Raw genomic sequence first — 10,715 nt, forward strand, 5'->3', positions numbered from 1 at the left:
TACATTGAAACATTACCACTCAATACTCAAATCATAAGAGTTTTTACACTGTACTTCTTACTTGGAGAATTAATCAGTAGTAGTAATCATAGATTCATAATCAATATAAGAAACCCACATAAGACTTTCTGGCACAATGATAATTAAATAAAGAAAAAAGAGGGAGCTACCTCATTCTGATTAGTCCAACACAGTATACACATTTGAGGATGAGGTTCCAAATAGGGTAAATGGTCATTTTGATTCTTAAATGTGTGAGGCAGTGTTATTATAGTTATTGAATGTATCAAACTTTAAAAACATCCATGAGCTAGTTCCGTTTCAGCTTCTTAATTCTCTCGAGGGCACCAAATCGATCTTCATTGTCCTTTTCTTTCGCATCACCATCTACTTCTCCATTATTTTCATAGTCGTCTCTCTTTCCAATCAAACTTCCAAAAACAGTAGAAGTGACATCTTTTTGTGAAATCTCAATCCTATTATCATCATCACAGTTGTTTTCTTCTGGTAACTCGATTTCCTCATGATTTGCTTTAGTATTTATCCCTAAAGCACTTACAAACCCAACTTTTCTTTGTCAGCTGCTGGGCCTACCTTTCTGAGGCAGCCGTTTCGTCAACAGTTTGATCCTTCTGCATCAGCAGTATAAAATGTGTCTGTAAAAACAATAAAACAAATGTCAGAATAAATACAAGGAAATCGGATGGTGATCAGGAAAATGAAAATTGAAAACATTAAAGTAACCTGGCTGTAGCTTGCAGAGACACTCCTTTTAATTTGAAGCATTTCTCTGAAAGTATCTTCATTTCCGTGTTGAACCTCAAACTCACGCCACTTAGTCCAAAAGTCTGGATCCGACCGTGGATCAGCAAACTAGGAGGAAAATACATATACTCCACGGGAACATTCAAATTCTCCCAAGCTTCTTTCCAGCTCAGCATACTTCAAACACATTGTTTTGACATCCTTATCCGAAAGACCAGATTCAATTGCCTGCTCGTAGATGTCTCGTGTTTGTGGTACACCAAGTATCTCAGCTGCACGGTCAATGTATATTTCATAGCACACTTTGATAGCCCATAGTCCTCCTCCAGCTTAGCATATTGCAGATATAGAGGTTTCACTTGATCAGCTGGGACCTGTTTTGGAAAGCATAACCGAAAAAAGGATTGGGTTAGCATTATTATTCTTTATCATCAATAAATTCAAGTGTTACAAGACATAAACAGACATTATCAAACAGTTGAACATCCTTATAGACCACAATGAACTAAGGAAAATACTTGTTATGATCTTTGACAAACTAGATGCTTTTTAATAATAACATTAAAAGTTCATTAGAGCACAAACGCTTGATTAAGTCATTCAAGCTCATTTAAATTTTGCAAATATAGTCATTCTACAATACTTTATTGACAGCAAAAATAGGTGCAGCACTTATTACTTCGCAGACATAGTAACCTGAAGTGTTTTTCTGACATTGGTAACTCCAACTTGTGCTAAGAATGTGGTGATATATTTTATATTACACTTTGGGATTACTAAAAGCGAAAGAGGACACTATTGGTTTCCCACTGCTATAGCCACCGACAGAGACAAGTTATTCCACCGTCAATGTAAGTAATGTTCAGGTTCCGTTTGGAAAGGAAAACGAAACTGAACTGTATCAAACTGTCTTTTGATTCGGAGTAAACTGGCTTCGTATATTCCAAAATTGACCTGTTTGTAAAATTAAAGAACTGAATCGTTTCTAAAATTTTAGAACCTAACTGCTTATATACGCTGAATTGAACCGAACTCTATGGAAACTTCCGAAAAGAACAGAATAGTAAGCAAGCTTCTGAACCTGATTGCAAACTGTATGCAAACTTCCAAAAAATCTTTGCATAGTCATGTATAGAATATGCAAGTGACAAGCTTTGAATATCACTTAGCAAATAAAATCCAATCAAACTAATCGTCTCTCTTTATCATATGGCAAACACATCAAATGTATCACTTATTAGTTATTCTATGACGAAACTCATTCAAAAAATTTGACAACAAACATACTTTACCAAATAACAATAACATCAACATGAAAGAAAAACAAAACAAACAATACGGTTTTGAAAAGGGTCATCTAACAGAGATATAAAATGACTAGGAAAGGCATGAAATCTCATAAGGTCTTCAAAATAAGCTAAAATACAAGATCAAACATGAGAAATCAGACGTGACAGTGAGATCCAAATGACACAGAGCAGAGTTGCACGAACAATGATAGCATCTATTCAATTTTACGAACAGGACAACAAAAAAGTCTTTGTATCAGCATTAATCTACATCAACTCATCCAATCCAATGTTTTATGTAAAAATAACTATACCATACAAAAGCTGAAAAGATTAAAGCAAAAAATGGATGGTGAGTCATTTGGAAAATATCATAGGAATAATTGTCTATATTTGACACACTTCAAACATAATCCATCACTAAGATCATCAAAAATTAAAAAAGAAACAATAATTCAAGAACACTTAGAGATGAGCAGAAAAATAAAAATAAAAGAGTATATACCATTTCAACTGCATTCTCAAACAGCTCTCTTACGCTCTCCAATTTTGTCTTTTCATATCTCTTCACAAATTTAGACAGATATGTAACCCAAATATCTTTAACATGCGGGTGCTTAAATATCTTCACTCTTTCATAAACCTTAAAAGCATCTTTGAAGTATTTGTGTTCCTACATAAATTAAAATCAGTTAATAAGATGTCAATGAGCCAAAATCAGCATAAGTAAAATCCAAAGAGATAGTGTACTAAAACATGAAAGTTGCTCTGTACCTCCAGTAAGTATGCATAGTTGATTATAACTTGTGGCGTGGCTATTCTCAAATCCAAAATTGCTTCATAAACTGCGCAAGTAGACTCCAAATTACCTAGTTGTTCCTCTAAATTAACATAAAAGGTCCACAATCTCAAAGATTTATGCAGCTTTATCTGAACCGGTTGATTCCCATCAGCAGCCACTAAAAAGAGCATATTGTGAAAAATTAAATGGGATCAAGTCGAACTATGCATACCTTTTCGTTTGATCACCTTGACTGTTGGCTCTGCCGTAGCCCGCCTCACAAGCTCTTGTGCTCCATTGATATTCTTATGTTTCAACTCTAATTCAGCCCACTCACACCAGACACTAGCCAAATTATCCACATTTTTGTAGTTTACCTGCACTGCCTTGTCAAAAATAACCCGAGCATTGGCAAGATTGTTGTGCTGCTCATAAAGTTTTGCAAAAGCCACCCATAACGTATGAGGTTTTCCCACAGCCTTCATTGGATCAACAGTCCTCACAGCATTGGTGTAAGTGAGTATATGATTGGTGGGATTACCCTCAAAAAGCTTCACCCGTCGGTGCCACTGTTCCACATTATGCGGATTTTGTCACAAAAGCACACTATTAGCCAATTCAGGCCTCCTCCCCATGAGGTAGTCAAACCAAGCCAATCTCAAGTCAATGTCTTTTCTATCATTCAGCCAAAACCCATGTAAAATCTTATCCTCAAAGTTCTCATAATTGAAACAATTCTCTTCATCTTCATCCTCGTTCTCCTTCACTCCATCTTCATCCATATCTTCCATCTTATATGCGAGCATGCTCTCTTCAAATTGCGAGTACGCATCAAATATGACACTAAAATCCCTAACACTGTAAAGGCAGTAGACAAACCTTCGTCAAACAAATGCCTAGCCTTCTAATACAAACCCCTCCTAATGTAATACACAGCAAGCGAAGTCCACAGCCGACCAACCTCATCAGAAAAACTTCGTAATCCCACCCCTAATGATAGCATCCACATTCAACCCATAAGACACCTCATTCGCATGCCTAGTCAACAAATCACACAACTCTAACCAAAGCCTATGTTTTGTTTTCCCTTTGACCGAATAAAACTTCTCGTCATTTAAAACCATTGCTAACCTCTCAGCAGACTCATTCCTTTTACGAGAATTAGCTAAAACGTCAATGAATTCTTCAATATGGTTAGGCTCATATTGCAAGTACCATCGATGAATCCTAAGCGAAGTTTCAACCAGAATACCCTTTTGACTACAAAGAAAAGGTAATGCTTCCAAATGTGATCATGTTGAGACACTGGAAGTGCACACAGTGCTCTATCAAAGGTTCTTCCTGTACGTGAGACACTTGGATAGTGCACACAGTGCTCTATCCAAACCCTAGGCATCTTGTGCATGGTAACGAGTGCACGTTCAAAGGTATTGTTAAGTGTTTCAAACTGTCAGTGAGTGACGGGGAGAGTTCGAACGACTTCAAGACATTCGCGGAGGTAAGCATGCCAGAGTTCGTAGCCTATTGAGATTAAAATAATATTTTAATTATTGAATAAAAATAAATTCATAATGACATGGTTATTAAATTTGGCCGCCTATGTAGTGCCAAGTAGTAAAAAAAAAAAAATCAACAAAATTGACTGCAAAATGGGGCGGGTGACCAAAAAGCTGGTTTTTAAAATGGAAGCATCAAAACTTCATTTATTTTTCTGGAAACGGGGGATAAAAATACACTTAAACCTAACAGTTTCCATAAAAAATGCATGTGACAGTTAAGTTTATTTTTATCAAAAATTAAAACATTAAATCAAAATTGTTAGGTTTTGTTTACACCTAAAAATAAATAACATGTCCGAAATCAACAAGCAACTGAATTTAGGTTCAGCCGAGTTCCTCTTAACCGAAGGAAGGTTAGGCAAATGCTATGACAGCCAAATGTGAATCAATCGAATATTTCTCAAGTCTACTAAGGTCATGGAGGTGTTAGAATCAATCAAAGCTTTGGAATTTGATAATTTGACTTTTACTCGTGTTTCGTGTGTATATCATCACTAACCAAAGTAGTTATTAGCTTGCAGACACGTTCGGAGGAAATAATGCACATGTGAATTGAAGAAATGAGAAATGTTGTGAAAGTTTGTTTGTTTGATTCAGTTTAAAATATTTACAAGTGCAGTATTTATTGCCAACTTCGTTCTACTTGACTTTTCTTTTATGCTTTCGTGGCTTAGTAGCTCAAAAACAACCAATTTTTCTTTTATGCATTTCTTGGTTTAGTAGCTTAAAAACAACCAAAATCCATACTTAACACTCTTTATACATAGCCTAGAGACAGAGTTCATTCCTCATCGTAATTTGTAACACCCCGATTATTTTATATACATATCCCTTAGAACTCTACACGTAATATATAAGAGCTGCTATTGTTCACACCTACATCCATCTTCACATTCCTCGATTGAAATAGTGGAATTACCTAGTGTACACTAGTATATGGCTCTGCATTTTCGACTATTCTCTTCAAAGCATCAGCTCCCATGTATTTGAGAACCTAAGCACATAAACCACAATTGAATAATTATATATACATTAACTTAACACTCCAAAACGAAAAATACAAACATTGTATATCATTAATTGAGCCACGGACAGTTCATTTTCTAAGAAGCTCAAAAGCAGGTGTGGTAAAACAGGTTGAACTTGATGGGTCAACCTAATTAACCTGTTATTTTAGGCGGTCCAAGCTGAGATTTTAGACCTTACAAGTCTCAAGTTAGACCGCCCCGCTAAACCTGCTGAAAAAAAAGGGGCAGTGACTGGACAGGTTGACCCGTCGGGTTAGTTTAAAAATCTTTGCTTTTTCAGTTCATTTTTACTAACTCTCTTAATTTTTCCGTAACCCATCAGCTGATTTTCTCGCTATAGCCCAATAAACTTCGATTTTTATTGCTTGAGTAATAATTGTTGTATTACATTAAATTTTAGTACACTAAATTTGAAATTTAGTTTTAGGACAGTTCAACTAAAAATTAATATATTTCATTTGTTTTTAACTCTTTTGTTATTGAAGCGTCAACTCCACGCCAAACCATTGAGGGGCAGGGAGGAAGTTTCAACACACCTACCTAAGTTGGCCCGTCCCATCATTCTTTATACAAGTTGATAGCGGGCCGAGCCAAAATGGGGTGGATTGACCTATTTTTCCACCCCTACTCCAAAAGCCATTAGTTACAAAAAGAAGAAAATATGACAAGACAGAAAATCTTGAGGCATACCTCATTTGCATCTTTGAAGAAGCTGGATTCATCTTTCTTTGGCCAGCGTACTTGCCAACACCTGACATTAACAAAAAATGAAAGAAAATAAGTAAGAAAAATACAAAGTACATTATGCAATTATAAGTAAAACTAAAGTGAGCATTTAATCCACAAGCCTCAAGTCTAATGAACCAAAACTGAAAGCATAACCAATCCTTAGTTGGATATCAACATCTTTGCTCTACATAGCCAGATATTTCAAGAGAATGCAATGCAGCCATGCAATTTAAACCAGGTGCATTCGATAGGTATTACACGGAAGCTACGCATGCAACATACTACGTGCACATCAAAGTCTCAAGTACTATATTTATATTCAGTACTTCCTTACTATAAACAAGAAAAATAAATGAGAATGTATAACCTTTCTCGCCCAAGGCGCCGTGCCAGCTCTTCAGCTAAAGCTTGACCTGGTGGATCACTATCAGCTGCCAGGATAATGCGAACTACCTAAAAGAATAGGAGATAGGACACCAAATTACTTAGCTGTCCCTTTGGCTCTAGAAAGATCTAATTGAAAGAGAAGGCACAAAATACATGTACCTTATCCAAGTACGCTTTACAGTTCCACACGTATTGAAATGCTGTGTCCTGACTTCACAAAGACAAGCATGCACAAATTAATAGATTAAAAAGATAAATCAACTGGTTGAAACAGTAGTATCACTGATGTTAACTAAGGCATCACACTAAATATGATGATGCAGTAGTACCACTGATGTTTACCAAGGCTGACACTAAATATTAAGCAAAGTGAATCAAACTCTAATAATAACACAACGAATTAAACCTTTTCTATCGGTGGCAAATCTTTTGATGAAACCTTTCCAGGTGCACCAACTGGAACGCTAACACAATTTTGATATCCAGCCTCTTCAAGAGAAAGCTTATCAATTTCCCCCTCAACCTATTATCATTATAAGACTGTAAAAATATCTTCAATTCTCTTTTTGAAGTTTTCATTTGGATATTTCCAACAAAAGAAGATAGGGAAGGGAAAATAGGTTAAGGGACTTTACAATGATGATTTCAGTTGCATGAATAATGTCGTCAAGTCCATAAAATACCTTCTTTGTGCCTTTTCCCTGGAAACCAAGTTTAGTATTTGAATGAACATCAGGTTATTAAGTATCGATTTTATTTAATATGAAAATGTGTATGCTTAGAGTAAACCCTTTAACTGGTCCTGCAAATATTAGGGTGTAACCACATTGGTCCTCCAAAGATTTTATTTTCTGTTTCAGACATATAGTCAACATTTCATAATACATCTTTTAATGAATACTCATTGGAATCTTATATTTTAAAATAAACATCTTTTGTGATCATAAATCAATTTTTTTGTGTTAACCCTCCAGTTCCTAGGGGAAGGGGGCCCTAGTAATCCGGAGTTCAGCCATGAGGTAAGTAAAGCCTGACCAAGTACTGTTCCACCCAGAAATTGAAATCGGGTCCTCCCGAACAATTTGTCCTTTGGTGGAGCTCATGAATAACTTGAGCCCAATCATTTGTATATTAGTGCCACACAATAAAGGAACCAGCTGCCTAACTAAGTATGTATACACTAATTACAATCATATACTAAAAGATAACTCAACTTTAACATGCCAACATGGTTCGAACTGGAAACATTACCAGCCAAAATCTTTTCTCCATTGTTCTGTACTTGCAACCAACAGTCAACCCATTTTGTGTATAGGTAAAAGCAATAACATTCTGCATAAATTTAGCAATACAATTTGAAGTCAAGAGCTAACTAGTTATGTGTCCAAGAATTAAACCATGCACAAAAAATTCACAAAATTACCAAGTGAGAAACACAACCATAGTGATGAATAGCATTGACGTACAGGATACGATTAGGAATGACATCATTAGAGAGAGAGAAAGAAGTAAGGAATTAAGAGAGATTTTTCAGTTAACTAGTCTATCTTTAGAAATGATTCATGACAACACATTATGGCATCACTTGATTCATGTCACCGATCCCATTTAGTGTGAAAAGACTTTAGTTTTTGTTGATGTTGTTCGACAACTATAGACAAGATATCAGACACCAATTAGACATTCGGAGTCTAATTTTAGAGCAATTTAATAAAATGTCAAGTGAGAAAAAATATCCCTAAATATATCTTAGAACTTTAGTGTATCTAACGTTAACACTTAGATCGATTTCCCTATTGCCATAAATTTCAACAAGATTCTAGTATGAGTAAAGAAACAGAGATTAAAATCAATAAAACAAGAACAAGTTTTACAATCATAAAACAAGAAAGGGGAGGCTGGTTTTACAAGACCATTGAAAATACCTTTTCGCCTGACAGTTGCCTTACAGCATTTCTGCTTAAGGTTTTCTCTGATATCGATCTCTCCTTAAAGTAAGCAACAAGCTAAAATAGGGAAAAGAAAGTCATAAGCAAATGGCAATATATTGACACAACATGGACACACAAAAAGAGAAGTGGCTCTGATAAAGCCATACATTTATATTCATTTAACATGGTAGTTTTACATTCCCTGCTACCCACTTAAGCATACCATACTTATTAACAATTGACCACACTGTTAGTCATAACATAAATCTTCCCAAACCTCCATTGTACTTCTACAATTATGATATTACTTTAAAAGAAGAAAAAAAATAGTATAATCAGTAGTATTCATAGATTCATAATCAATATAAGAGACCTACATCAGACTTTCTAGCATAAAAACAATTAAAAGCAAAAACAGGGAACTACCTCATTCTAGGAAATTGACAATTATTCTACCTTCTGAAACTGAATAAAGTAATTTGAATACCTTAGGACCAAGTGGTTCCAATCTTAAGCTCTCCTCATCAGGTTTATTGTCCAATTCCTTGTCATCTGCAAAAACCTATAACCACATAATCATGTAGAAGTAATTTGTCACCCTATTAAAAGTTCTATGATCGAGTAGAGGCGCAAATTCATCAAGCATGTTATGTTTACCTGACCGGCCCAACCACATGTAGGTCTAAAACACCTCCACATTGCAAAGTCACTACAACACCCAAATGCAAGAACACATCAACTCCAATACAATATACACATATGAATAGAGTAAATGGTCATTTTGGTTCTTAAATGTGTGAGGAAGTGTCATTATAGTCTTTTAGTGTATCAAACTTTAAAAACAACAACAACCAAGCTTTATCCCACTAAGTTGGGTCAGCTACACGAATCAAACGAAGTCATAATATTCTATCATATTTCTATCAAACTCATTAATCTCTAGATTTTTCTTAATAGTTTCTCATATGGTTTCTCTAGGTCTTCATCCGCCTCTAGTGATGTGACTACCCTCCATTTGATCTACTCTCCTTGGTATAAAATCAACAGGTCTTCTCTCTACATGGTCAAACCACCTATGTCTAGTTTGCACCATCTTTTTCTATCCAATTCTTTATCTTCAACTTTCTGGATAAGTAATTTCATAGACCAAACCAACAATTGTCGAACACACTCGATGACCAAATTAACTAATAGAAGACACATATGAGGATCAAACTGACAAGCAAAAGATGCATTTGGGGATAGTTTTGTAATTTTGATACATTCGATGACTATAATGACACCGTTCGACATATTCAAGAATCAAAATGCATTTGAAGATGCTTACCCATTAGTGATAATGTGAAAAGACAAACTCCTCTCCATTAACTGTCCACCTTTACACTACCATATAAAAAACAAACAAAACTGAGAAACAAAACAAAACCCACACGAAAACCAAATACATTGAGAAGAAAAGTAGATACCTTTGGACAATAAAGGTTATGGTACGTGCCAGACAAACAAGAGTTGTTGTCTAAGGTAATACCAAGTGGTTCCATTTTCTGCTTCAAAATTTGAACTTTAGGTTCATCATATTCACAAAACAATTATGTTAGAGAAACCCAAATAAGAAAAGTAGTAAAAGAAAAGTACATGACCCATTTGGGTGCCCAGAAAGTTGAAATCAGTTACAGTTGAAAAAATACCTTTGGTGGTGGAAAGTGGTAATGAATGGCAGCATAACCTTTGGAGGAAGAATGATGATGATGCATAGGATTTTGTGGTGGAATGAATGGAGAAAACTGATTTGGTGAGAGGACGACGAGATACCCACTGGCTCATCTGACCACAGAGTGACATGTTTCAGAATTTTCATCAATACTTTACAATTACATATCCTCTCGCTTTATCCATAGTGCCAAGAGTTGGATCCCTGCTTCCAACTTAGAAGTTCACATAACGCCGTTACATGATTAATAAAGATCGGTAGACAAAATATATAGTCTGTGTGACCTTATTTTTTTAAGTTGGGTGACCACTATTTAGAAGCTGAGAAATGTGGTCACGCAATTGAAATGCGTGTGATCACTATTTTTGATCATTAAAAAATGTGGTCATACAGACCATATATTTGATTAACTGAAATTTTTCATAGTGGTACAATGGAGTGTACACATTAAAGATGTCTACCTATCATTGCGCTTACACTGTGAAGTCCCGATACTTCAAAATGGATGACGTATCGTATCCTCTGCGTATCCTGC

At 35.5% G+C, this 10,715-nt stretch overlaps 1 protein-coding gene and 1 pseudogene across 3 annotated transcripts; both read right to left on the minus strand.

Moving 5' to 3' along the window:
- Positions 1–171: 171 nt before the first annotated feature.
- On the minus strand, positions 172–5,280 carry LOC146945111 (uncharacterized; annotated as a pseudogene). Its single transcript, XR_015028039.1, has 6 exons — positions 5,271–5,280; positions 3,068–4,356; positions 2,829–3,013; positions 2,560–2,727; positions 745–1,139; positions 172–656 (listed from the first exon to the last, which is right to left on the minus strand). The product of XR_015028039.1 is annotated as an uncharacterized LOC146945111 (transcript).
- On the minus strand, positions 5,073–10,331 carry LOC146945112 (primase homolog protein-like). Of its 2 annotated transcripts, XM_085743473.1 has the most exons (13): positions 10,158–10,331; positions 9,936–10,030; positions 9,797–9,852; positions 9,127–9,178; positions 8,957–9,031; positions 8,464–8,544; positions 7,790–7,870; positions 7,174–7,239; positions 6,945–7,061; positions 6,698–6,745; positions 6,519–6,604; positions 6,113–6,173; positions 5,073–5,388 (listed from the first exon to the last, which is right to left on the minus strand). In XM_085743473.1, exons 1-13 carry the CDS (start codon positions 10,309–10,311, stop codon positions 5,314–5,316), a joined length of 1,047 nt encoding a protein of 348 aa, XP_085599599.1. In that variant the 5' UTR covers positions 10,312–10,331; the 3' UTR covers positions 5,073–5,313. The 2 variants fall into 2 exon arrangements, with proteins under 2 accessions (XP_085599599.1, XP_085599600.1); XM_085743474.1 differs by lacking the exons at positions 6,945–7,061; positions 7,174–7,239.
- Between the last annotated feature and the right edge of the window lie 384 nt (positions 10,332–10,715).

This window comes from Medicago sativa, chromosome 2 (genome assembly GCF_051527215.1).
Source record: "Medicago sativa cultivar Bolivia chromosome 2, Bolivia_mono, whole genome shotgun sequence".
Taxonomy (NCBI): Eukaryota; Viridiplantae; Streptophyta; class Magnoliopsida; order Fabales; family Fabaceae; genus Medicago; species Medicago sativa.

What these genes read in the sequence shown, in the direction of transcription:
- LOC146945112 (XM_085743473.1), bottom strand. Translation starts at nt 10,311, where the DNA reads ATGTCACTCTGTGGTCAGATGAGCCAGTGGGTATCTCGTCGTCCTCTC. An exon ending in GGCAACTGTCAGGCGAAAAG is followed by an intron (nt 7,871 to 8,463) that starts GTATTTTCAATG and finishes AAATTTATGCAG; the next exon opens with AATGTTATTGCTTTTACCTA. An exon ending in GTAAAGCGTACTTGGATAAG is followed by an intron (nt 6,605 to 6,697) that starts GTACATGTATTT and finishes CTATTCTTTTAG; the next exon opens with GTAGTTCGCATTATCCTGGC.